Raw genomic sequence first — 27,471 nt, 5'->3', positions numbered from 1 at the left:
CGAGGCGTGGCCGGCAGGGGGCGCTGTAGCCGGCACGCCCCTCGCCGGCGCGCTGCGCGGTGACGTCAATCGGCTGCCCCTGTGCCTGCGCGGAGGAGACCCCGCAGTGAGCTGCCAACGCCCGGCGGAGCGTCCGAGGTGAGAGCGGGGGGTGTGGAGAGGGAGGAAGGCGGAGACGGCACCGCGACCCCCGGGCGGGCACCGGGGCCCGCGGGACCACCGCCCGGCCCCGATCCCCGCCCGGCGGCCACCGACAGACCCCCGGCCTTCACCTCGGTCGGAGCACCCGCCGTGCGGGAGCCGCCCTGCCGGGCCTGCTGTGTATGCGGGGCCTCCCCAGCAGCCGCCTGCCGGGGGGAAGGGCGGCCTCCTCCCGGCGGGTCCCGGTGGCTGCTGGCGGGCGCTTCCTTTGTGGGGCTGGTCTGTCGAGACGGTGGGCATGGCCGCCGCTTCTCCTCCCCACCCTTCCCCGCCTTCCGGGCGGCGGGCGGGCTGGACCCTCGGAGCGGCGCAGGAAGCGTTCCCGCGGCCATGGCGGGGCCCGGCCGCGCTCCCTCGGCCCTGTCCGTCCCGGCCCCGCCCTGCCCGTCCCGGCCCCAGCCGCGCTCGGTGGCAGCCCGGCTGCGTCCGGGGCTGTGGAAGAAGCCCCGAGGGGGCTGCGGGCTGGGCTGGGCCGTGCCACGCCACAGGAGCTCTGAACCGCAGCGGGGTGCGGGCACGGCGTGGGGTTGAGCTCCAGCTGTGTTCCCTGCACAGAGAGCGCTCAGTCGAGGAGTCGCAGACTCTTCCGGGCATTTGCCTCACGACCTGCAAGGCTGCGGGTTACCCAGAGCTGTCCCACTGCTCTCATTACAGCGTGATGCCACCGTAGCATCAAGCGTTGGTGTTGACATGTGTTTCTCATTCTCCTTAGCTCATAGAAATTCATATACTGCAGCAGCCTAACGCCTGTCTGTGTTTTAAAGGTCTGTTTTAGTGGTCCGGACTTCAGTTGTGTATCTGTAAGTAGAAAGAACTTGCAGCTGGTGACAGCAGGAGACAGTCGCAGAGCCAGGTAGCTGTGAACATAACAGCCAGCATTGGAAATCTGTGCTCGGCAAAGAATGGTCAGGATTCCTGGTGTCCTTTCTGTGTGGATGCTGTGACCAGGGCAGCCAGAGCTCCCCTCAGCAGCGTGAGGAAGACAAGCTCTGGCGAGGAGGCCATGTTAGATGGCAACTGGGTGATCAGAAGTGGCTTGGTCTGGCCATCTGTGATTGTTTTTGTCTCACGTTTATCTGTGCTTCTCTCTCTGGGAAGAAGGTGTGAGCTGTTCAGAGTATTGAGTTGCAGTGCCCCGAACACTTTTTGGAAGGGGCATTTAAAACCTGAATCAAGCTCATTGTATTGCTGATTGACATAACTCAGTAAAGCATTACAGCTTCCCTTTTTCAGTAAGCAAATTATATTCAGCTGGCTGTATGGGGGGAAGCTGTTGTAAACTTCCCTTCCGTTTTAAACTTCTGCTTTGTAAACTCTTGTCAGTGTAAGGTTCTGAGGGAGATAGAATAGGCAAATGTATATTTGAGTCAGGTCTTAGATGTGCATGTAAGGTTTGAATCAGAATATTGCTGACTGTAAGAATGGTTTGGTGTTTAAACTGTTCTTGTTCATGCTTCAGTGAAAAAAAAAATATATATTTTTAAGTCTTGGCAAGGAATAGAATATTACTGTAGTGCAAGATAAAACATGTTTTCACTTTAGTAACATATCCTAGGCAGAAATTTTAATCACTAGATTTGCATACTTTGAACTTTGTTATTCATGACCTGCAACTGATGCTCCGAATTCATTAAGTGCTTTGCTTTAGGGTTGTTTGTTTACCTGAAACTGATGGCTGGGCCGGGGAGTTCATGATGTTTTTACTGTTTAAAAAGAAAAGCTCTGGAAGCTCTAGAGTGCAAAGTACCTAAAATGGAAACTGTAGTTCTGCTAAAAAACAACAGAAAACAGAAATGGAGCCCCTGTGAAACTCCCAGGGATTTTTCTTGTTAGTGTGCAGTGGGCTTTCCTTGGTGTAAAACCGTGTGTGAGGCTGATGGGAAGTGCAGTGTGAAGCTGGCCACTAATATTGATGAAAAGTTTCCTTTTGGTTAAAATGCAGCTGTAGTACTAAAATAAATTTCCAAGTCTTACAAGCGCAGACAGCTGGACCTTGCAATTAAAGCCTTTTCAGCAGCTCTCTTGTTACCATGGCGGGTTGGTGGAGCTGGGTTCCAGCTCTGCTGCTAGCTCTGGAAGACTTGGGCGATAAACAAACATGCAGCACTGCAGCTGAAGCATGTGTAACATGTTGCAAGGGAGGTGTGTATAATCTGCTTGATGCCCATGTGAGCGCTCACAGCTTTTAAAAGTTGTCTGTAGGCTTGTGTGTTTTATCCTGCTCTTCCCCTACCTGCCCTTTGTGGTCAGTTGAGCTTTCCCGCTGTCCTTTGACTCCATCGTGAATTTATGATAGGAGTTTCTAGAGCAGGAGACAGTTAGGAGGAACTGTAGGGGGTGTAATTATCTTTGCCTTTTAGGAAAAGAGTCATTCCTGAGGAAGGAATGGCATATTTTTCGTTTTAGAAGATGAAGGTGCTGTCAAATCAAATGGAAGTGAATTTGTTTTCTGGTGCTTCAGGTAGCAGGAAGCTCTCTTGAACCATTTAGTCTTCTTCCTTGGCTCCTTTCACATTAAATGTGGGTGAAAGCACCCTGTTTTCAGTAGCTAATATATGACAAACAACTTACTGACCAGGTAAGCCTTTATGCAAAGTTTTAAAATAAATTTAAAGTATCTTTACATTTCTGCAACTTGTCATCATTTAATTAGCTGGCTCCCTCCAAACCCTACACTTTGTTATGGTTTTACACTGTACAAGCTAAGGGTGCACCCATCTGGAAGCCATTAGGAATGGTAGGTAAAGAAAGCTCTTTCTCCAGAGTTTCTGCAGGGGCTGAAGCTTGGCACTAAAATCCTCCCTCCCTGAGGTTGTCTGGCCACCCTAACATAGCTGCAGCCTGTGGTGTGTATGTCAGTTCCTGAGGTGAGTGACAGGAATGACATTAAGGAGGTAATTCCCAGCTTCTGATAGGGGATCCTTTAGGGGGTTTTTTTGAGTGGATGAACTGGGTTTGTTTACCTGACAGTGGAAAAAACTGCAAACAGAGCAAGAAGCAAAATTTGTGTGATTATCTTTGTAATCTTCCCTTGGAGTTTCAGAGATTGACTCTGACCAAAAGAGATGTAAAACTTCAAAATACTAATTGGCCTATTTTTTGTAGAGCAGATATTCTTTCCTTGAGATGTGTTAATTTTTCTTCCAAACAAGTGATATTTTATAAAGAGAAAACAAAAAAAATGTTTTCAGAATCTTTTAGAAGCTGTTTTTCTGTTTTAAGCTCTTGTGCTGCCAATTCACCCCATTACTTTAGAGTGTTGTGGCGCGATTCCTGCGAGGAGAGTTGGTCCATGCACTCTTTTCTTGTCTCATGAAAAACCAATACAGAACCCGTTTTAATAAAGTATCATGGGGATTTCCTTGGGGCCTTTGTCTGGAGAGGGTGTGGAGGCACTGGGTCATTTTTGCCAAGTTGTCCATGGCTGCGATCAGATTGTGTGGGATCAGCATAGACTAAACTCTGGCAGATGAGGGTTTTCACCGAGTTAGAGCAAGCCTTAGGCTGCTGAGGGCTGGATAGAGACCCTGGGAGAGCTGCATGGGATTGCTGTTGCATGCAGTGCTGGACTTGCAGCAGTCGCTGAGGCTGCCAGAATTGTCTTGCTTTGGAAGAAGCTGGTTTCAATTGCTCAGCCCTCTCAAGTTGAAGGATGCTGTGCTGTGTTTCTGGCCAATGATGAGTGTTCTGTTTGGGGAAATAATGACAAAACATGCTCCTGCAGCTTTGGATGCAAGTCAGGAAGGCTTCTGCCGCTCCATGAGCTGGATGACTGTGTGCACCAAAGAGCAGCTGGGGAACAGCTGAATGCAGAGGGGCTTGTGTGGGGCCTGGATCTGACAGCATCAGTGTGTTTGAGCAGTTACCTTGAGTTCAGTGGTACTTCAGGGTTTGGTGCATGTGAAGTGTTGCTGAGTCTCCCATGTCTTGGGGTGCTGTTACATCTTCGTGAGCCTCTTGTGCATCTGCAGTGGCTGAATGATTGCCAGTTGCCCAGCAGGCTCTTGGTCCTGAGGAGAGGGCTGCTGGGGCCCATCTTGGGCCAGGCAAAGTGGGGTGGTTCCAGCTGCTCTGGTTCCTTCTGCTGGTTAGGTGAATGAAGGGCAGCTCCCCTGCTGCTGTCGTGATGTTGGTGATCCTTCCAGCTACTTTAACAGCGAGCCAGGATTGCTCAGTATCTGGGAAAAGTTGCTTTCGCAGTGTTTTTTAACCAGGCTTTATCTTTGGAGTCTTCAAAACAGCATGTTGGTACACAGCCTGAGCTATTACCCCTGAACACAGCACATCTTTCTAGGAACTTTCTGGTTGTGTGGATGGAGCATCTGCAGCTGTGCTGTGCTCTGAACATAACAGGAGTGAGCAGGATCTGCTGCAGTGTGCCAGGCAGGGTGCTTCTCATGGAGGGAAGACATACCTCAAAATAAAGGAACTTTCACCAGTGTCTTTTCTACCACTGTTGAATGTAGCTGGCAAGGAGAAAGTGGGGAGACTCATCAGCGCCATGTGGGCCTTGGTTGGGTGCTGTGTCCAAATAAGAGTGTAGGTGCAGCTTGTATTTTAAAACATTATCAGTATGCAACTAAGCTAGTGAAAATAGGGTTTTTTAAGTGGTAGTGAAAGATTGAACAGGATTTTGTTGCGTGGTTGTGGAAAACAGCCTCCTGTAGAGTATGAAAGTGAGGAGTAATAAGATTAAAATGCCTTTGACAGAAAAGGACTTAATATAACCCCACACACTTCCCAGTGCTTAATCTGGGGCAGGTTTTTCCAGTGCTGATGCTACTTTTGACAGTGTAACCTTAACCAGAGTGATAATGGGAAGGTTGTCACACTTTTCTGTGGAGTTGGTGTTCAGGTGAAGGTGGCTGGTTGGAGCCTTGAAATGAGATAGTGGGCAATGCCTGTGGTAAAGCAGGTGTACCACAGTGTAACTGGTGTGGCAGCAGAACCTGCTGAGTCGCACTACCTAGCTGGTCAGCTTTCTGGTTTTGAATTTGGGGCTAAAATGGGATGACATTGTTTTCTCTTTTCTTGAGGTTGCAAAATTTTGGAATGTTTGTTATAGTGCTGCTGGTAGTTTAGGCTCAGGCTATTAAAATTCCCCTGCCCAACTGTCTTCACTTCTTGTCCTGTGCATGTGTGAACCAGGTGGCTGTGGGGAATCTTTAGAAAGATTTGCAAAGTAGCTCTCAAATCTTACAGAATTAGAAAAAGAAAAGCATTAAGTATAGAAAATATCAGTTGACCTTGAACAGTGGGGTCCCTTCTGACTCAGCATATTCTGTTCTGTGATAGCTCTGTGACAGTTGCTTTTTGAGAAGAGATCTTTTACTGCTTCTTTGGCAATTCATAGTAACTTGTCCAGAAATGGGAGCTTCAAACCTCCAGAGATGTTGGGATATACAGGCTCTGTTGAGTGGCAGATTAAGGGATGCTCGAGGACACTTTATGCTTTATCTCCCAAAAGAGATTCCCATAATGATACCAGACTCTGTGGGTTTCAAGTACAGCAGGAGCCTATGAGCTAAATCAGGGCTGTCATGGTATTGATCCAGCTTTCCTGTGGCTCTCCCCACTGCTTGTTTTTGTGTGCCTTCCCCCAGATTTCTCATGCTGACATCCAACACCAGGTTGACACTGTTGGTGTGAGCAGGTGTGTGGGATGGAGCCCAGCAGTATGCTCTGCTGCTTTCGGTCTCTTCAGCCTCAGATAAAAACCCACTCACTGCAGATCCAGGTCTTTACCTGAATTCTTGTGTTTTTCTTGACACAGCTTCTGCTGCAGCTGAACTTTTGTGGCTCTGTCTCATAATTAGACACATTTGTAAAGTGAACAGCAACACTGTTTTTTGGAGATTGAATTTGTACTCTGCAGGGAGAACTGGTAGTATTTAAAGGATTTTGTCTGATCTGTTAGCGACAGTTAACCCCAAAGCAATGCTTAAAGCAGGATATCCTTTTCAAGATCCTGAGCTGATGGGAATACAAGATTGTGTTTCAAGTCTACCCCTTGTGCTTTTGCAGGTTTTAGCTTGGACTTCATGATTTGCCTTGCTCTAGTGGACTGGAGCTCCAGTGCTGTTCTGGTTTGTAGTTCAACAGCCAGCTTAAGCCTCACCTAAGAAACTAAAGACTCATAAACTTGACTTGAAACCTCTGGGAACAAGTGTATTTGTGGACAGAGCTTAAGTGTCTGCAGCAGTCTAAGTTGTGGGCAGGATGGGCAGTTGAGCTTGGGCACCAGCTGGTTTAGAACCTAATACATGATTTTATGTGTCACTTACCACCTTACTAGCATAGAAGTGGCAGATGTGTTTAGTTCTGGGGTGGGATCCTCATGAAGAAGGTGATTCCTAGCAAGCAGGAAGCTGGACTTTGGGCTGGAAGATTTTCATAGTATCTGTAGATGGTTGCTGCCCATGTGCAGAGGAGAATTCTGGCTGTGGTGATACTACTTTTAAAACCAGTTTTGCCTTCTTTGCCAGTTAGTTTTTCTGGAGTTTAGCTCTTAATCAGAGAGTGGCTTGTGTTTGTGTTTTGCATCACAGGCTTGTGACTGTACAAAGAAGTCCAAGGTCTTCTCCCTTTGCAGCTGGCAGCTGAGCTCCTGTGGTCCCTTCGTTAGTGGTTGGGGATCTCTGCAGAGAAAAAGTGTGTTGTACACGGTGACCTTTGTCATGTAGTGTTTATAGTACAGGCATGGAGTACCTCCTCCAGGTAGTGCTGGTAGGTATCTCTGGTGAGGCAATCAGGTTGCTGGGATTGCAGCAGCCAAGTGCCTGTCCTTGGCGCCCCTGTGACTGGAGAGATTTGTCACTTTTGAAAAGCAAAAGTGTTAGTTTGTAGTAGGGCTAAGAGAGGTGGCTGAGGGCAAGGACCTTGAAATGGATTGGATTAATTTGGGGAGAAGTTATCAAGTACAAAAGGAAGACTTCATTTAGGTTTGTATGGTTTTAGAGGATATGAAATGAAAGTACCGTGGAAGGGCAAAAGTAGTTACCAGAGATCATGAGTAAAATCCTGTGAATATCGTTCCTTTCAGTGTGGACCCCTGAGTGCTTTGAGTTGGGTAAATAAACTGTTGACTGTAAAATGACATTGGATGAGGAAAAAAATAAATCTTAATTTTCAGAAATGGCTGTTTGTTTTCTTGGGATGTGGTGCAGTTGCCCAAACAGCATCTGGACGCTGTGATGGACTAGTTAAGGTTCAACTCATAAGCTAATGGTGTATCCCAGAGAGCACCACAAATTGGTTCTTGGTGGCCAGAACCTTGCAGTGAGCCAAGGGAGCCGGTGCTAGTAATGAAATGGCAGCAGTTTCGGTCCTGCCTGACAGAGGAAGTGGTGGTGCTGCAGAGGCAGGAAGTGAGTTCAGGACACACAGACAGATCTGACAGCACAGTTTCCTTTAGCTGGGAGAGTGTACACATTTTAACCTGAAAACAAACTTCAGTAGCTTAAAAGTAAGAGAAATTTTAACGAGCTTGAATGCTTGTGGCTTTTCCTTCAGATTGCACGTACAGCAAGAGTGAAGGTAAGATCCTGCAGATTCTTAACTCTGAGTGTAGTAGGAAGCACTGATTGTGTACAAACCCCACAAAATTTCGCTTTATTCTCCAGTTAGCAGTGCACATAGGTACTGGAACAGATTGCAACTACTCTTTAAGTTACAGAGAGTTTGTGAAAACAGAGTGCTCCCACAGTACTGCCACGTTTCATATGCTTGCCTTGCCTTTAGGATGGGAAAGTCAGACTTGCACAAGAGGTGCAAGTGTGTTTGGGATGGTGTGGCTTGTGCTTAGTCAGTGGGAACCTGCCATAGGTACCATGGATTTCTTCAGCCTCTTGTGATTGCTCAGTGTCTTGGTGTGAGTAAAGTGCATCGCTCCAGAATTTCCTTTGCACCAGGAAGGATTACCGAGCTCCAGAATGTCCCACTAGAGACTTCAGTTCCTTGCTTGCTGTATTATTCATATCTCTGTTAACACTTTCGGTATTAATCCTAAATTTAGATCAGCTGTCTTGCACAAAAGTATAATTGAGCTTTAAAGCAAAATTCTTTAAAATGGGCCTGTGAATTTGACAGTTTACATGGCTGTGCAATCCAGATGCCAGATCCTGGTTCTCTAGGACAGTGTTTAGTTCTCTGAAATCCTGCTGTTGTGATCACATGTTGAGCAGGTTAAAATTCAGCAAATACTGCAAGTGTCATTAGTTAATATGTACTTTACTGAATTGCTGAAGTTTTTGGTTATACTACAGAGAGGCTTGAGAGGTGAAATCAGTGCAATGCTCTGTTTCTTTTTTGTGTTGTAATTTTTATTTATGTTTTTAAGAAGTCTTCAGAACTCCTTGAAGAGAATGGTGTCATATTGACCTGCATTGCATTCCCAGTCTTTATCAGCTCTCCTGTCTGGGCTTGGCCAGATGGCTCACAATTACATGGCTCAAAATCCACTCTGCACTCAGGCTGGGATGGCTTCAGTGCTTTCCAGTCTGTTTCAATTCTCTCAGATATTTAAAGCTGCTTGGAGTGCTCTCTCTGCTGGGTGTTGTACATACAGACTTCCTTTTATTAGATGGCGACTTCTGGGGGGAAGCAAGCCCAAAGCCTCTGTAACTTCTTTGTTTCTATTTCTCTTGTTGTTGCACTCTGGGGATGAGTTACTCCGTAGTTAATCTCAAATTGGATTAAATTACTTTTAAACCACAAGTCAGTGATGTATGTATCTTTAAAGTTATTCCCTATGGAAGAGGAGGTCCCAGGATAGTGAATCTAAGCTCCTTAGAAATGAGCTTGTTTTCAGCTGTGATCTATGGACTTCTTAGAAGTGCAAAACATGAAGTAGCTCAACCAGCTAATCTAGAAAGCCTACTAATCCAAGGAAAATAATGTATTCAACAACTCCACTTTGCCACTGCTAAGACTTTGGAGACCTATGCTGAACACTCTAAGTCTGTTTAAAACTTACACCATCTTATTTCAGTATTTAAACATAAAGTTATGCCTCCATTAAAAAAAAAAAAGTGGGGGGAATCTCTTTACCCAAGAGATGTGTTCGGATTTCTTTTGTTCCTTTTATTGTGTAACCTTGAAGTGTCTTAATTGTGGTGATGGGAACCACAATTGAACAACTTGTGTGAGAACAGTGGTACTTGCTAGTTTCATAGAGAACTTCCAGTGGTCCAGTGCAGTTGTTTTGATGGTAAATGCTGTTATTTTGTGTTTTAGAAAGGAGGAAAAAATAATACAAAACCAAAAAACCAAGAAATAGAGCAACCCTCCCTGGGCTTCTCCAGACTCCTGTTGTGCCATTCAGATTCTGCTTTAGGCTTTGGGTCATTTGCTCTCTGTTTAGTTCCTACTGCCAGAAAACTGAAAGGATCAGTTTACCTGGTGGAAAAAGGTGTTGTGTGCTGCTTCACCCAGTGCAGCCGTGTGTGTGTTTGAGTCGTTGATGTGCACCACAGCAATGCTTCACTTCAGGAGGGAATTGGAGGTGCACAGGGTGAGCAGTGCTCTCGTAGATGCTCTTGATTTGCGGTGCTGCTGTTCTCTGTGAGAGAAACTGTGTGCATAGGGCTGATGGCTGACTGCTAGAGTGTGTGCAAGGTGTATGTGTGCAGAGGGAATTGTGTCAGCCCCAGTCTGACCTGAGCCCTTGCCAGAGAACAGCAGCTTCTCTCCCAGTGCCAGCGTGGGGACTTGGCTGTGTCCAAGGACAGGGAGGAAACGAAGGCTTGCAGCACACTCTGTGACCAGAGACACTTTCTAGTACCATGGCTTGCTTGGTGCTCCCTGGAGTAATGAGCTTTAAAGAGTAATACTTGAACCCGTGTTTTCTTTTTTTCTTTTTTTTTTCTTTTTTTTCTTTTCACAAAGGTACATGTGAGTTTTTCCGGTAATATACAAAATTTGGGTTTATAGAGTTTATGGATTGGTCTGTTGCAGTGAGCACAGGGAGTGCCTTCAGAGCCAGGATTTTATCTCTCGTGTGCTTTCTGGGCTTTGGAGAGGTGGTCTGAAGCAGATGTGTAACCTGCAAATTACAGGTAAACAAGGAAATGCAAATAATTGGGGAAATGGGTAGAGGAGGGAGGTAGAACAGGGAGGGAGAATTACAGCATGGAGGAGTTCTGGTCTGCCCAGGGGAGAGCTGGGTGGACAGAGTGCTCCTCTCAAGGGTTGACTGTAAATGCTGTTACGTGAGAGGGATGTTCCTCCACTTGTGGCAGCCCTGGGGTGAGCAGGGGCAGCTGGAGCAGGGTTTCCAGGGACTGGCTGGGCAGTGTAACAAATCTGAGTGGAAATTGGAAAAACATAGGAGAAGTGACTGGGAAACCCAGTGTGGAGGTTTGTTTTATACTTCATTTACTAACTCTGAGAGGAATTCCTGGAGGCAGCCGCTTACCTGCACTGTGCAGTGGCAGAGCTGAATGCTTTGGGCTTTCCCAAACCAAGAGACAGATGGTAGAATTGTCTTACCTGAGTGGGGAATACTGGTGACCATGGCTGGGGTTAGCTGGAATGCCCTTGGGTTCATTTGCTCTGCCTGAATTTTGGTGTGTTTTCCTTTTGAAATCACCTTAATGACTGGCTTATCCTTTTGCGCCTTTCCTCTGAGCATGAAGACTTTCTTAATATGGGCCTGAGCTGTGCTGTTCCTGCTTTCTGTCTGGTTGCTTTTTTTTGTTCTGAAATGGGATCAATCCATGCTGATACCATGGCAAGGCAGAACTGTGGCAGCACTTTGCAACTGAGGCAATATTGAATAGTAGTACTTGGATATGAACAGTTCAACTGGCCTGAACACAGATGATGTCTTTTGAAATGTAAATAGTTGCTTTGTCCTTCTGAGTAAGTATGTGTTTGCTTCAGGGCCAACTTGCAGAGCTTTTTGTTGTATTAATGAAGGGCCTGTTGATAACGTCTGCACAGTGCATCCTGCTGGATGTCTGCTGGAAAACTGAGATCTGCATAAATCAATAGATTCTATTGATATTAAAATGGAGCACCGGGTAGAGGACTGGTGGCAACACCTGATTCTTACACACATCATTCATTGTGTCTGTGCTTGCTGAAAGAAGATTTATAGATGAGGATGGCGGTGTGAGTGCCTGGTGTACCGGGTGCTGGCTGATGGATTGCTCTGAGAATCTTTGCTGCCATTTCCTAAAACTGCTTGTGGTTTTGTCCGGGTCTTGTGGGAAGGGTGGTGACTAATATTCCCATACAAGTACTGCTCTTAGGAACTTTAGAGGATGTTTATTTTGAAGGTAGCTGTCTTTCTTGAAATCTTAGAACATCCCTGCAGTATTTGAAGAGATGGGGGTGGAATGTTTCTTCTGAGTCCCTTACAATTTCCTTTCCTTGCATCCATGATGGTGTGATATACAGTATCAAATCATGTTGCTGTCTGTGACTAAAGCCTCAAAAATCTGTATTTCACTGTACTCTATTTACATTACTGTAAGAAATGAAATCCCCAGGAGGTGACCAAATGCATAGTTCAGGAGGGATTGATTCGGATTTTTCATGCTGTTACCCACACCTGAGAGCTATGGCAGCATCCTTGCTTGGCTAAAGCTTTGCTGTTCCTATGATGGCAAATTTGCTGTTTACAACACCCCCTGGTCCCCATCAGGACTTTACAAAGACTGCAGCAAGTCTTTATTGCTGTAAATCAAAGTATTTTGGATGATACAATGCTGACAGTCAGTGAGAGCTTAGCCACTGATTTCCTGGGGTCAGGATTTCACACATCTATGTGAAGGCATGACCAGAGGCCTGGCTACACCTCTAATTAAAGTAATACACAAATGAAGGATAGCGGTGCAACACTGGAGATAGCCAGCAAGTGTTTGGAGGAGATATTGGTGATGCATACTGGTTTAGTTCAGGTGCTAATGTTTTTGCTTTGAGACAACGTTGGAGTAGCTGGGTGCATTTGGATCTTGTGATGTCTGAAGAGTAATCCCCTTGGGATCTGTGCTGTTCACACTTCCCAGTGGGGGTAAAGGTGTGTATTACCTAGCAACTTCAACCAGAAAATTGTAAAGCACTGCTTAGGTCTTAAAAAAGGCAAGGAAAGAAGAAAATAATCATGTTTATTTCTATCTGTACATGTTCATTTTTATTCCATAAACACTGCTGGTGTATTTTTTACTGAGCTGCTTTCCAGAGGGAGTTCTCTGGGAGGCAGGTGTGTTCCTGAGCAGCTCTCAAGACCAGAGCTTAGACTTCCAGCTTTCAGTGCATCTGAGGCTAGATGCTTCCATGCATAAAAGATCCAGTCTGGAAAAGCCCAAAGATGTTTTTGCCCACCTCTAGGTAACTAGGCAAAAAATCTTTCACTTATGAATGTGAGCAGCTTTATGTGTGTGATGGAGGGAAAGGATCTACCAGCTCATTTAGAAATGTCTTGTTTTCATATATCACATGTGCTGTTAGTGATTTGGGCTCCAGTCAAAGGTGATGTGCATGGCTGTCTAGTGCATATGGGAAACATCTAAATATATGTATCTCTTCTTTTTTTTTCTTCTAGGTTCTCTTGGAGTCGATATTCTAGTAGATTTCAGCTATGCAGACGATCAAGTGTGTAGTAGTGGGTGATGGTGCTGTTGGTAAAACCTGTCTCTTAATTTCTTACACAACAAATAAATTCCCATCGGAATATGTACCAACGGTAAGTGTGAGAATGGCTCCTGTTCTTTGGGCATGGTGGGGAGGGGTAGCATGAGTTCCCTTTTGAGCTAACCTTGGTGGCATGAAGCTCTAGCACATGTTCTCACAGACTCCTTTCCTCTTGGACACTGACTAATACAGCGTGGAAGAGTGACAGTCAGCCTGATACCCTGCTCTGCCTTCCATATCACTTGGTAGTGCTGGTCACTTCACCTCTATCTGCTCACTTCTTGCTGCTTGACTGCTGTGCAGAATATGCATTTTCTTAGTGGACGGATTCTGTGAGTGAGATAAGCAGAGTGAACAACTGCAGACCAGTGGAGAGCAAGCAGTAGGAGCACCTGCTCTCCCAGTGATGCCCTCTCTTACTTCTGCATCTTTGTTTTTGGGGAAGGGAGTGTTTCATGTTGCTAAAATAGTCAGTGACTACAGTTAACATTTTCTGAGGCTCATTTTTCTTTTGCAACTCTGAAATATCCAGAGGTGTAGTGACCCATGGAGGGTGACTGGTCAACTTCAGCTAAGTATGAGGAGTGTGTTTGGATGCAGTCATGTTCTTTGTACTTCAAATGTATGCATAGTTCTTAACTATGTTGAAGTAACCTTTTTGAGGTTCACAGGCTCAGTTTTCTGACATATTGAATCCCTTGACTTATTGCAACTCCTAGAGTTGCAGCTGAGAGCAGTTTGGCTGCCTGTGAGGCATGTGCAGAGTCTTCCTGTTAGAAAAGTGCTTTTCTGCTTAATATTACATATTCAAGATTGGTATACTGCCACTGAGGTGGGTCAGTTTTTAGTGAGTTTGCTGCAAGAGACTGACTGCTGGATGCTCTTTTTACTAATTTTCTCTGTTATGGACCTGAAAAGGCTATCTTCTGTTAATATACAAGTTGAAGAGTTTATCTGTTTATCCCAAGCAAATTTGGAGCTGGAAATGCGTCACAGAGAACATCTGCTAGTGAAGGGGTTGGTAATATTCTCTGTGTTAGAAAATAACTCAGAAGACTAGGTAGCTCTGCCTGATAGATCTTTTGGAATAGGACTTTATGAAAATATCCTCTCTTTGTGGGAAAGAAGTTGCAGTAAACATCATCACATCTTTTTGAGATACTGGCTTTGTATGCTATCCAGAATTTTTCAACTTGCCAAATACGAGGTTTGTTTCTATACTTATCCCTTAAGGGAAGTGATTAAGTTGAAAAATGTTATAATCTTAAAATGTATGTTTTGAAAGCCTTCAAGTTTGTCTTCTGTTCTGCACACAGTAGTACTAGCTGTAAATCTGTGCTAGCAGGGAATGTGGAAAACTTGCTAAAAAGTTAGTTGCCAGTGAAGTGTATTCAAGGTGTGCTAAGGCTTCTTTAGAGTGCCTTTTAAATCTGCCTCATGTTCCCAAAATGTTATTTACCTGTGAACTTCATGGCTCGAGGAACTTGCTGTTCTGGAGATACCAGAGACCCATTCCTAATTCTGTGCACAGTCTAGAGGCATATTTCAGACTCTGGAAACTGATACATAACCTCTGATATCCCAGCTAATGCTTCTGGTAATAAATACAGAGAAATAGAACAGATAGTGCTGTGCTTTTGCAGTGCCCTGACCACAGTATGAATGGAGAGCACACCATTTCAGACCAATAGATAGTTGTATTCAGTTGGCTCTGTGTTTTGTAATCCTTTGTCTTCATGGTGGATATTTCCCAGTGGAAGATGGGTTTCATGGTGGTACTGCACGTGGTTTGTTACCTGTGTGTTTTTGATGTTGTTGCCATTCTCAAAAATCAGGGCAGTGAGGGACACGTCTTTGAAAGGGCACTGGCAGCGTTTGGGTTGTGACAGCTCAAGTGTGAGTCGTGTCCCATGAGAGCTTGTGCCAGCTGCTGCAATGGGCTGTCTGGCATTGGCAGGAACTGAAACTTCTTTGGGCTCTGGTTTTTAGCCATTTTGGCGCGACTGAGGATGAAATAATCTGTGAATTGTGCTATGAGACTGTAGTTGTCTGGTTTCTGTGAAGGCCAGCCTCAAAACCCTGACTTTTCATAGGGCTCTACCCCAAACATTTCAATAGAAGCTGTATATTAACAAAAATACTGAAATTAAAAAAAATCTCATTTTGCAGATAGGGAGCTTAAAAAAAAAAAGATAGGAGATGTACTAATTGCCCTGAAAGGGTAGCTACAGGTGGTAGCTGAACAGCTACAGGTGGTAGCTGAAATGGGGGGATATTGCTGGGGGATTGAGCTGCTGACCATCTTCTGACATGTGGAAGAGCAAATACTCTGACCTTCATGATTTTGGTTCCTTGTTCTGTTCCTAGGAAGAGAGGAGTCCTCATCCTGGTCTGTCTTTTGGGGTCTTGAAGCAGTCATGGCACGTTTAATGTGCCCTGTGAAATACTTTGCATCCTCCCTCAGCCTCATGGTGTGATTTGGAGCTGGACACTTTCTTGTGTGTTCAGTAAGGCAAACCCAGTGCAGTGTGTGATGGATGGGGCTGCAGGTAGTGGGGATGAGTGGTGAAGTCTCTTGCAGTGCTTCAAAATCTTGAATGTACTAATTCAAAATAGTGTGAGAAGTGGATTTCTGCTTCTGGATGATGTTCTGGGGATATGCAGTGTGCAGTGGCCATAGCTGCTTTCACAGTCATTGTAAGCTGTGAAAAGTTGAAAAAATTAGTGTCAAGTCTGTCTTTAACCAGGGCAGTGAGGTGGGAAGGAGACATCTGAGCTCGGGAGGACAGCTTTGAAGTGCAGTCTCACTGCTCTTACTTCAAATTTTGTTAGCTTTTTTTTTCCCAAGGACCTAAGCTCTTACTGTATTAACAACAGATGCATGTGACTGCTTATTTTCCACATCCCTCCCTGCTCACTTCATGAAAAGCCTTTGAGGTGGCTGCTGACCTCGTTCCTCTTGGGGTTTACTTCAGCTGTGGGAGCTGCTCAGGCTTCAGTTCTGCGAGGAAGCACAACTTCCCCATCATCATTTGGAGATCCTGACTGGCCCCAAGTGACCATGCAGCGGCTTGCAGGGACAGGTGGTGGGGTTTGGGTTTTTTGTAGTGGGAAGGATCTTTTGCCAAAGGTCATTCCTTCAGTACTGTCTGTTGTGGCTCTGAAGACGACATGCTTATTTGAAATGAAGGATGCTGAGCTCAGACAGTGCTCTGCTGACTGGGTGGGTGTTGGAGGTGAGATTTTGGGTTAGACCCTTGTTGTATTGTAAACCACTTAGTGGGTGAAACACTGGGTAGTGCTGGTTTTAATCTTTGTGATGTCCTTTAGGGCAGTACTGTTGTGCCAGGTGCTGTTCCAGAGGCAATAGAACTTGGTATCTGGAGCCATACTCTCCTTTTAGATTGAATTTGACACAGGCTGATTTTTACCAGATACTGCTCCCTTCAAAGATGGAGCATAAATCCATCTTGAAAGGATGGATTCTATTACAGAGTTCCCTAGATATTCAGAAATTCAGACTTCAGAGGGTTTGGGTACTGTGAGATGCAGCCCCATCTCTGTGTGCCCTTGAAGGGCAGGGCTGACGTTATCTGTCCTCTCCTTGTAGGGATGTGTCTGCTGTGTCACACTAAGGTTGAAGTTTGGAATTTCTGTGGCAGCATGGGAAACCTCCTTGCAGTAACAGACAAACACTGTAGTAGGTGTTTTGCTCAATGGTTTTTACCATGTGTTACTCAGTGGTGTGCCTCGTATGCCTTTGCTTTAGTATGTCATGGAAACAGCTGGAGTACCCCTATTCCATCTGGAATTGTTCTGTTAATGGTATTACTGGTAACAGCACCGTAAGCCTGATGGTTCTTTTTTCCTGTAGTGGTGTCTCTTGTTCAAATCAGAAGTCCTCTGGCAAGGTGAGTAGGATGATGGTTTGAGAAATGGCTTATTCATGTCTCCTTTGATTGTGTGTCTCTTTTCTTGCCAGGTTTTCGATAACTATGCTGTAACAGTGATGATTGGAGGAGAGCCTTACACCCTTGGCCTCTTTGATACTGCAGGTGAGAAACCTGTGTCATTGTACTTGACCAAGATTTACCTGAGGGGATATTGAACATGAAGACATACAATTGGCTTTTTTTTTTTTTTTTTTTTTTTTGAGATGTATTTTTTAATAGAAGGGGAAAATCTCTCCTGATTCTGTCAAGACAGAATGACTAATATTAGAATCTCTTAAATGTGTGTGCATCTCTGCATCCTTACATGGATGAAGTCAGGGTGTGGACTTCATAAGCCCTCTCACTGCGTGCTTTCAGGTATTAAAAACCTGCTGGCATCTTGTTTAAGCTGCATCTCAGTTTGAGGCTGGAGAAGTGTGCAGTGGAGAAACACCTAAACATTGCTTTGCATGTGTGAAAAGTTACCGAGGAAGGGTAGAAACTGGTTCAGCTGCTGGATACCCAGTCCCTACCACCTAATAATACTGAAGTGATGGGACAGCAACTGGTACTGTAAACTCCTCAAAAGAGCCCTTCTAGAGAGCTTAGTTCATAAGTTTTCATCTAAAATTGTCTGATATAATTTAGCCTGTTTCCAGCTGTGTTCTTACATGCCTCATTAGTGTCTAATTTGCTTAATGAAACAATCTTGGGTTTCCAGTTAAACCCTAGAGGTGTTGAAGAAACTCTCCTGTTTGGCCATCCGGTCACACTTCACCACCTGAGCTGGGACTGAAGCCTGTTCATAGCAGCAGCTCCAGACCCAGGGGGCCTCACTTGATTCTCAACGTGCACCACACCTCACAGTCAGACAGGATCTCCTTACTGCCTCGGCCCCAGGTTTCCCATAGATGTCTCAGGCATCCAGATCCTTAAAATTTAATTGTGATACAAAGCCAATATAACAGTTTGAGCTAGTGCCTATGGGTAGAGACTCTGAACAAAGCAAACCGTGAGCTTTTATATCCCTCACAGCGTGTGTTGGAGAGTCTGGGGGCCTCCAGCTGAGTCCTTGCTGTATCTCTGAATGTCCATTAGCTGGCTGTGCCACAGGTCCCCAGCCCTTTGTTGTGCCAAGGGTCAGTGCCAGCTCACCTGGAGCTCGTGGACACGCAGAGCTCAACCTGCAGCTGGCAGCATGGCTTCACTTAGCTCTCCACGTTCTCCTCACAAATGTGATTGATGTTCCTGTTGTTGTAAGTTCCCTAGTTCATGGATAAGGAGTTAGGTGGGAATGAGAGACTCCTTCCTGACACGTTGTGTGGTCTGCTCTAGGGATCTTGGTGGTCCTACAGCAGTTGTAGCATTGCACAGTCACTGTGTGGGGAGTTGTGTTGGGTCCTTCTCTGCCTGTTTTCTGGCTGAGGGTTCACACCTCTGAGAAGTGTTGTATGTGTAGTTATGCACATTCATATTTTATCAGCATGAGCAGTGATCCAGCTAGTAATTTTGAGAAGTTACCAAATGATTTTAATGCGTGTAGGTGACTCTTGTGCACCTGTGAATGTAAAACTTTCTCTCCGCAGCTGGACTGCTGAGGGGGAAATACTTGTTCTTAAAGGTTGTTCTGTTTTTTCTAAATAGCTGCCAGCACAGATGACAAAATTTAGCAATGGATGAAACCCCTGTTGCTAGTTCTCAGATAAAAACCCGAGTCTTTGTTTTGAGCTTGTACTTGGAAGACAGACTTCGGGAGTAGTCTGTTAATTGCAACAAGATATTTTAGATTAGATGCTAGGAAGAAATTCTTCCCTGTGAGCATGGGGAGGCCCTGGCACAGGGTGCCCAGAGAAGCTGTGGCTGCCCCATCCCTGGAAGTGTCCAAGGCCAGGTTGGCTGGGGATTGGAGCAACCTGATCTAGTGGAAGGTGTCCCTGCCCATGGCAGAGGGTTGGAATGAGATGAGCTTCAAGGTTCTTTCCTCCCCAAACCATTCTAAGGCTGATTCTGGTCAGTGCTTACTCCTCTGTGTCTACCCAAGCACAGTAGATGAAACAAGCTGTCTAGATTTCCATCTTCAAACTGCAGGTCTTCTCCATTGAGATGTCCCAGCTGTTGTGTCGGCTCCTTCAAGATCTTGCAGGTCTTTGTCCTGTACAGTGAATGAGACAGCATTAGCTGGAATCTGAGATATTTTAAACAAGTGTTCAGGATTTGGTTGCCAGTAAGTCCAGCAGCTCCAGTGCCACATTGGCTTTCTGAAAGCAGTGCTGTTGAATTGGGCAGGAGGAGGTTTAGGAATGAGATTGGACAGAGTCAGGCTGGTGGATCAGTGCTAATGGTGCCTTGCAGAGACTGCCCACCCATAGGGACTCAGAGGGAAGAAACTGGCTTCTTCCAAACACAGCCCATGTTGGGACTTTGGTTTTAGGGGAATGCTGCTGAGTGCCTGGTCACAGTCGTATGTACCAGCAACATTCTCCTCCTCGTGCCTGGAGACACTTCATTGAGTGCTCACAGAGTAAGTCAGAACGTTCTTGTGAATAAAACTATTTTTTTCTCCCCTCCAAAGAGAAGGGGTTTTTTGCAGGGTAATGAACGGACTAGGTGCAGAGGACCTCATCTATAACTGGATCCACGTTCTGCAACTTTCTTTTATAACTGAAGACAGCGTTATTGCAGTTTGAGGGTGTTTGATATCAAACTGTATTGGAGACTTCCCAGCTTTCCTGTGACTTTCAGCAGCTCACTGTTATGTAGCAACTGAATGAAAGTGGGTTTGAAACGTAGATTTTTCAAATGTTTGTGTTCACCATATGCTTGGCTCTTTGCTTAGGACTTAGGATTAATCACAGCAATATTATCGTGATGAAATGTGCATTCTGACTCCATGCAGAGGGCAGGATTTTGTTGTCTGGGTCTAATTCAATGTTAATTTCCTCCTCTCTAGGTCAGGAAGATTATGATAGATTACGACCCCTCAGCTATCCACAGACAGATGTATTTCTGGTCTGTTTTTCAGTGGTCTCTCCTTCTTCATTTGAAAATGTGAAAGAAAAGGTTGGTTGAACTCTGCATGAAAATGGAGCTGCTGAAGTATGTCAGGAGTTCTTAGGTGCTTAGTAACAAATGCTGTGTCTCTTCTGTCTTTAGTGGGTACCTGAAATTACTCACCACTGTCCAAAGACTCCTTTTCTGCTTGTTGGGACCCAGATTGATTTAAGAGATGATCCCTCAACAATTGAGAAACTTGCCAAGAACAAGCAGAAGCCCATAACTCCAGAGACTGCTGAAAAGCTGGCCCGAGACCTGAAGGCTGTAAAATACGTGGAATGCTCTGCACTCACGCAGGTAAGGGTTGGTCTTTGACCATTTTTGCTTGCTTTTATTCCATACTTTCTTCAGTTCCAGGGAAAAACAGCTCGATGTGTGGATGTGAAGGGGTGTAAGCTCTGCTTCTGCTATTTACACTGTAGCTTTCTCTTTGTCCTGTTGTTCTAAGGCACAGAGAGTTGGCACTGGTACAAAGAAAGCCAGCCTGTGTGGATTAGGCCTAGTGTAGAGGGGTGATGGAGGAGGATGTGCTCACTGTGTTTGTTTCTGTGCTGGAGAAAAATAACTGTTGTAACTTAGAAGGTACATTATGGCCAATAATTGGGTTGGGACACGGTGCTGAAACTGCTGAAACAAGCAGGCAAAGGAGAAAAAAATATGCCTCTCATTAAAGTTAACGCTGATGCTTTTAAGACCGGAAACCTTCATAGTTGAGAGCTGCCTTCTCTTCCTGTGCACTGGTGGTGAGCTGTTTCCTTCCTTCAGATAGAAGTTCTGTTGAAACAGAAAATAACAGTTAAATAGTTCTTGACAGTTCTTACATCACGTTTATAACTTGGGAATGTGAGTCAAAAGCCAACTAAAGTAGCCGCTTTGAGAGCCAAGAAACTCAAATATCTTTTCCCTTTCAGTTAGGAATGCTTGAGTGGGAGCCATTTTCTGACCTGTTGCCTTGACTTTGGATGCTCTGAGAACTTAATCCTAGGTTCTTACTCTTGCAGAATTGACTATAACTCTTTTAACAACTTCCTTAATGCTGGTCTGTAAACATTTGTTCCTCTCTGATGTGCATGGAACCAGGGGTGCAGAGTATCAAGCCCCTCACTCTTTCCACTTATGTTGTGCATTCATCTCCTTGAGCACAAAACTTTAATTACCAAACTTCACAAAGCCTTAAATTCTGCTTGTCTTCCCCCTTCTGCCCAGATTGCATGTTGACTCTTCCATTTAAAATCCTCAGGCTTTTTTTGTATCAGTGATTTGCCTGGGTGTCTCCTGTGAAGGAAGTGGCTTTGCTGGAGTTATGCAGGACACTGGCACTGGAGGTGGTGTGGTGGGGAATGCTGCTGTTCACCCTGGGAACCCCTCATCTAAAGGAGGTCTTGGCTGTGCTTCCTGACTGCCCACAGGCGAGCTGAAGGCTATTGATGCTTGAGCTGTAATTTTCTTGGATCTGTTCAGCCCCAGAATACCATTTTAGATGGTGTCTGGCACAGCCTGAATGCTGTGAACCTGCTAGTTGGGTAAATAACCTGCCAGGGCCTTTGTCCTGTATTGTTCTCTGAGACCCTCTCCTCTGTAGCTTTGGACTTGAGCTTTAGTCTGCTCAAATTGCATGGAATCACTTAGAATTACCAGAGCAAGAGTTGATATGACAAAAAACATTGGTGTTTATCCATTCTTTCTATTTCCAGATAGACTAAACTGTATCTTTGCAGTGCATTTGGAAGCTCAGCCTGAATTTTCTTCCAGAGCGTTAGTGCTTTTTACCAAGTGATGATTTTAGGAGTGACCTGGGAGGAGGGTTCAGAAGCCTTCTCACCTGGACAGCTAGTTGGTTTGCATCTGCTCCGTTCTTCTCCCTTCATTTGTTGTTGACTCGCAAAACACCTTTTTCCTGGCTCTGTTGTCAGTAGCTGGTGAACAACAGTGTAGCTGATCTGGGAAGGGTTGTGTGGAGCTCCTGCAGGGATCTCACTGGCAGCTTGCTAAAAACAGAGGGCAGCTGCTTCCCTGGCCAGGAGGGTTGTTTTCCTACCTGCAAGGTAATGCTGTAGTAGCTGACTTCAGCTGATGTGAGACTCGGCTGGGAATTCAGTCTCTCTTTGCCTTGGATGCTGTCTGTGCAGTTCACCTCAGCAGTCCAGGATGGTTTTTTATTTCCCAACTCATTTCCAAATTACTTTGACACCACAGTAGCAAATACTCGTAGAATCATGGAGCTGGCATTATTTTTTTTTTTTTTGTACTATGTGAGTCATGAGAGGCTGAGGTTTTTTTGTAAAGACAAAGTATCTTCTCAGCAAGTTTGGATGACTGCTCTATTGGAGAGCCAGTTCTTTCCTCAGGTTGTGGAATCCGTTTTTGTGATGAAGGCATTTTCATTGTTCTTCTTCAACCTTTCTCTACAAAACAGGGCCCAGTGCCACTGTGACAGGTGAGGCTTTGCTGCTAGGAAAGGGTGACTGACAGATTGCAACTACAGTAATTGTTACTACTCTTACTCTTGGGTGCAAATGTCTGGACTTTCTGAAGCCCAATCTTAGTACCTAACACCAGAGAGAATGCTGAATTTGGTTTCATTTCCCTCCTGATGGTGGGTAGCCAGTTTTCACACAGATTTATAAAGTGCTTTAAGCTGTCCACAAACAGAGGGAGTAAAGGAAGCCTGATCTCAGCCTGTTCCCAGTGTAACACAAAAGTCATTATTTTAGCAGGCCTGTGTGCCTGTGGTGCTGAACACAGTGTCTTCCCTTCATGTTGTACTCTTGGCCATCCAGGCTTTTAACCCTGCTCCATTTTCACAACAGTTTTGTCCCAGTCTTTTTTTTTTTTTGGATCCTCTTCCCTTTTTTGCTTCGTCCTGCAAAACAAATACCAAATTCTGCACTCCTGAACAAATTTCTCCCAGGCAATATGAAAATAATAGGAGTCCCTGAATAGGAGAACTTAAGTAAAATTGTTTTCTTGACTCTTGCCCTGCCTGGGTTCTTAATCTGTCTAACAGTACATAATTGATTTTTTGCTACAGCCTTATTCCCACAGAGAAAGGAAACCTAATTACTATTCAGACATCAGAGACATTATTTATCTGAAGCCTTTAGCTCTTTTGTGAGCCTGAGTTGCAACTCATTTAAAGAAAAAAAAAATTGCTGGGGAGGATGTACAGCATGTACGTTGTAGTTTCCTTAAACTACTGTTCTTTCAAGTATAATCTTGCATGTAATGTGATGGCCTTAAATGCTTCCAGATGGCACTGCCTTAGAGATCTCCCATGTATGTGCTTCAGTGAAACAAGATTAAAGACCTTCTAAAAGGGCTATATCCAGTATAACCTGTAAGGGAGAAACCAGTTACATTTGAATGATCTTGAAAGAAGTCTAAGTTCTGCACAGACTGCAGTTGTTTACAGGCTGTAATTGAAGCTTTTCTGTTTGCCTTCAGCTGTCATAAAGCAGCTCTCCTGAATTTTTGAAGGGTGCACTCATGACAGTAGATTTAGGCGAGTCCAGTTAGCCTAAACTGAGCCAGGTTTCACTTCTGGTGTGGAACTTGGCAGAGTTGGGTGGGAGTGGTGATGCCCTGCGCTGTTCCTGTTGCGCTTACAGCAAACGCAGTGCGTGCTCCGTGCTGCGGTGTGACCCCTGCAGAGTCCTGCAGCTCTCCGACTGCTTGTCTGGTGTTGGACCCCAGTTGTTGCACTCCTAAACGCTGTTCCTGTCTTTCTGTGGTTACACTTGCTTTGGCAACTAAACTGAATAACTGAATTGTGTCATTTCCATGCTGGCTCCCGGTGTCAGAGTAGCACTGGTAAGGTATTGCATCACTTGTAAAGACTGAGAGTTAGTGACTGCCAGTGATGATGGCTTACCAGGGTGGTCCTGCTTCCATCCCAGACTGTGTGTTCCCAGCCATTTGGAGACCTTCAGTTATTCAGGGGCTGAATTCACAAAGCAGAGGAGTTGTTTGGAGTCTTTGCTCTGGACCGTTGTCACCTGGGGAGTTGGGAGCAGTAGTCTGTGCATCCAAGGTGTTCACTTACCCACAGTGGTGGTGACAAAAGGTTTAACTGACCTTTTGGGTGCCTGTGGTGGGGCAAGCTGCTGTGTACTTGATTTATTCCCCTGTGATCTCCCTCAGTGTATGTACAGCAGTGGAGTGGAAACCCATCACCCTTTGTGTGGCCCCAGCCCCCATGTTCTTGCTGTGTTTGTGCCTCTGCCCTTCTGAGTGTTGATTTTGTCCCACTTGGCTTGTCACATGTTCTGTCTGTCTCTGTCATTGACTTCTGGGTCATCTAAATGAGATATTCTCCTGGGATCTACTTTGTTTTTTTGCAAAGTAAATCTGTTTACTGCCTCTGTGAATTCAGCCCGCTCCTGAATGCTCTTTGTATCTGCTTGTTTTTCTCTAATCCTCTAACCTGGCTGCTGTTTTTTCTCCTCCCCTCTGTCTTATAGAGAGGTCTGAAGAATGTGTTTGATGAGGCTATCCTAGCTGCCCTCGAGCCTCCGGAAACTCAGCCCAAAAGGAAGTGCTGTATATTCTAAACTTTCTTCTTCCCCTCTTGCTGCTGCTTCCTCTGTCCCACTACTGTAGAAACCTGGTTAAAAATGAATCAAACCACCTTGATTGAAAGCTGTTGTGCCTCCTTGCCATCTTAGAGCAACCTCTGTATTAACTCTTGGACTGAAAACAGTACTTGAGATCTTTAGTAAAACATTGTGACTGTGGAACATGAACTGGACTCGCTTAACTCCCTGCTGCTTGGGTTGCCAGGTGTGGCTAGCTTTATAATTCAGGCTGTTGGGGGAAAGGATTTGGTTACATCGTTATTTAAAGAACGACTAAAAAAAAAAAAGAGATGGTGTTTGATCTTCCTGAATCCAACTGGAAGAAACAATGAGTGTGTTTTCCATTTCTACTTGTGACTCTTAACTGTATTTGCATGACAAAAGTACCTGAACTGGTGATCTGCAAATGAAACTGTAACGTGAAGGGTTTTCTGGTTCTCCTGTGTGCAGTGAGATGTTTCTGTTGCTGTTGCTTTGGCTGTCTGTGCTATAGTGGAGTATCTGTCAGTCCTTGGGGGGAAGGAAATATTGATGTACTTGCTACTGCTTTATGAACTGTTAAAATTCTTGCTTTCACTAACATGGTAGAGCTCTTCATTTCAATAATAGATCCATAAAGCCTGTTACTGTAAGATGTAAAGCTGCTGCTTACTGTCGTGCTTCTGATTTTTATTGTTTTAAGGAAAAAAAAAAAATCAATTGTAGCTTGTCTTTAAATTTTGAAATTAAAAATTGCAGTTGTTTGTATAAATGACTGATGAAGCTTTATTCAAGTTGCATTTCCTGGCTCCAGTTTAATCCTTAACAGAGTGTACGGTACCCCTCTGTATTCCTCCCAGCTTGACTTTTCTGTTACCACGGAAGGTTCTGGGCTCTGCCTGGCTCCTAACCCTGGGGTGGTTGGGGCTGGATGCCCGGCCAGAGCATGTACTGAGCAGGTTATCATTGCATGCTTGCCTTGCCTCTCCTCCACTGACACGCCAGGCGTGCTCCATGCTCCGGGTTGAGCTCTTCCATCTGAATGCAGCACTTTCTCCTTTGTCATTAGCATGTGAAGTACGTGAGTAGCCAGTTACTCAAAACAGTTCCTTAAGGAAATTACTTTGGTGCTGGTGTGTTGCTTTTTGTGAAGAGCTCTGCTCTGCTCTGTGTGAGGATTCGTTTTCTTGTTCTGAAAATGAGATGCTGATCAGAAGCTGCTGAGAGCAGCGGTACAGAGCCTCGCTGGGCAGGCAGGCTTTGGAGATGCCAGATCTCCAGGTGTCCTTAGAGGGGTGTGGCTGCCACTTGGTTTTCTGGGGTTTTGTTTGTGTGAAAACTCAAAAATGAGACTGCCCCTTTCTCTCTTTGCCCCTTTTCAGAAAGGCCTAAAGAATGTATTTGACGAGGCGATATTGGCTGCCCTGGAGCCCCCGGAGCCGAAGAAGACTCGCAGGTGTGTGCTGCTATGAACGTCCCTCCACAGCCCCTTCTGCAAAGCTGGTGTTTGATGTCATACTAAAAGCAATGTTAAAAATCAAACTAAAGATACAAATTTTAAAATTTGTTTTTGCAATAATGACAAATACCCTGCACTCCCATCTCCCCCACACGATCCCTGTGTGAGATGAGAATGTTAGTGTTTATTCCCCAGTGCCCCCTTCAATTCAGTTAAACTAGTTAATTTTGAGTAATTATGTATTACCAGAAGACACTGATCATTACTAGTTTTTTTTTTATTTTGTTTATAGTTTCTAATTTTTTTTCTGTTTGTTTAACATCAAGGCATGCTCAATGACTTTTTCTGTAACAGACTAATTTTAGGCTGCTTAACTGAAGTCTTGGCCCTTAATCTGGTGTGGCAAGACTTGGTTCTGGTTTCTAGACCTTGTAGGGCTGCTCTGCAGCCAGCCAGCAGCCTGGGTATGAGCAGACTTTAGTCAGGAAAGCAAAATGTCCCAAGCTGGTGCTCCTCTAAGAAGGATTGCAGAAAGTAAATCTTCTCTGAAGTTGCCTTGTATCTTTTACCCCAGGCTTTTTAACTGTGCAGGTCAGGAGATTTATACCCCATCCTCTTAAGTTATGGAGCCTTATTAACAGGAGAACGATTTTTCTCCGGATGCACCATCAGACTTGAAACTAACTTGCCAGTCTCTTCCTTAATCTTTGCCATCATAATCTGTTGGCTCGTGTTGAAGAAATAACTGCGCCTTTGGAAACACGCCTAGCTGGGTCAGTTGGGTTTTAATGAATCTACCTTCTGCCAATCCTTAATTATTAGAGAAACGCTTACAGTGACCTGCACACGTACACTGCTGCTTGGACACCCTGAAGGGACCTGGGATGTGCTACAATGGGTTTTGGAGCTGGCTCTGATGGTGCATCTCTCGCTGGATGGCTTGGTTTGAGGAGGGGTGGAAAGATAGACCTGTGTCAGTTGAAAGGAAGTGCAGGGAGGGGCCTCTGGTGTTTGGTGTGACACCATATCGGGACCACTTGAGGGAGCCCCTTTTTCTGCATTTTGCTCATGAGTAACCTTAAACCTGTAAGAGAGGCTCCAACCCCTCTGAAGATCATGTGCAGTGTCTCTACAAAGACCATCTGCAGTATCAGAAGGATTTTACCAAAAACATATTTTGGATTGCAAATTCAAAAATTTTAAGACTTAGGGAAATCTTCTCCATCTTCCAAAATTTCAATTTCTTGTAGACTCATTAGTGTTGAACCAATGCTTTTTCATGTCTAAGTTCTTTGTATATGCATTCTTTTCAGATGTATTAAAGTATCTTCACAAGCCTGTCTGAGGGTAGTTATTTCCTTTGCTTTTGCCCTGAGTGGTGTGAAGGTCTTGTAAATATGGCTTTTATCCCTTGTGAGCCCCCCTCTCCTCCTTGTGAGCTAGTCTGGGTCTTTCCTTAATGTTTAATCCTTGTCAGTCTGCTCCTGGCCTCAGTCCTGTCAAAACTGCTCTGATCTTTGATTGAACATTTTTGCTGTCAGACCCCTATGAAGACAGGGTTTGGTAGTTCTTAGTGAAAGAAATGCTCAGTGTGCATGGTCCCAAATAATAAAAGCTGGCTTTTGGGGCTTATTGG

General features: G+C 45.0%; 1 protein-coding gene across 2 annotated transcripts; it reads left to right on the top strand.

Annotated features, from left to right (window-relative positions):
* The first annotated feature begins 35 nt into the window (after positions 1-35).
* On the top strand, positions 36-27,175 carry CDC42 (cell division cycle 42). 2 transcript variants are annotated; one of them, XM_040084758.1, is made up of 6 exons: positions 36-138; positions 12,749-12,889; positions 16,820-16,892; positions 19,720-19,829; positions 19,923-20,120; positions 25,759-27,175. In XM_040084758.1, the coding sequence occupies exons 2-6, from the start codon at positions 12,785-12,787 to the stop codon at positions 25,846-25,848; spliced, it is 576 nt and encodes a 191-aa protein (XP_039940692.1). In that variant the 5' UTR covers positions 36-138; positions 12,749-12,784; the 3' UTR covers positions 25,849-27,175. The 2 variants fall into 2 exon arrangements, with proteins under 2 accessions (XP_039940692.1, XP_039940694.1); XM_040084760.1 differs by having other exon boundaries at positions 24,284-27,175.
* Positions 27,176-27,471: the final 296 nt, after the last annotated feature.

This window comes from Hirundo rustica, chromosome 22 (assembly GCF_015227805.2).
Source record: "Hirundo rustica isolate bHirRus1 chromosome 22, bHirRus1.pri.v3, whole genome shotgun sequence".
NCBI lineage: Eukaryota > Metazoa > Chordata > Aves > Passeriformes > Hirundinidae > Hirundo > Hirundo rustica.
Note: the sequence above shows the minus strand (reverse complement) of the source record. Positions and strands in the feature narration are given on the sequence as shown.

Coding starts and splice junctions, on each gene's coding strand:
- CDC42 (XM_040084758.1), top strand. CDS start 12,785: ATGCAGACGATCAAGTGTGTAGTAGTGGGTGATGGTGCTGTTGGTAAA. Junction 12,890..16,819: donor CATCGGAATATGTACCAACG/GTAAGTGTGAGA, acceptor TTTTCTTGCCAG/GTTTTCGATAACTATGCTGT. Junction 20,121..25,758: donor AATGCTCTGCACTCACGCAG/GTAAGGGTTGGT, acceptor GCCCCTTTTCAG/AAAGGCCTAAAGAATGTATT.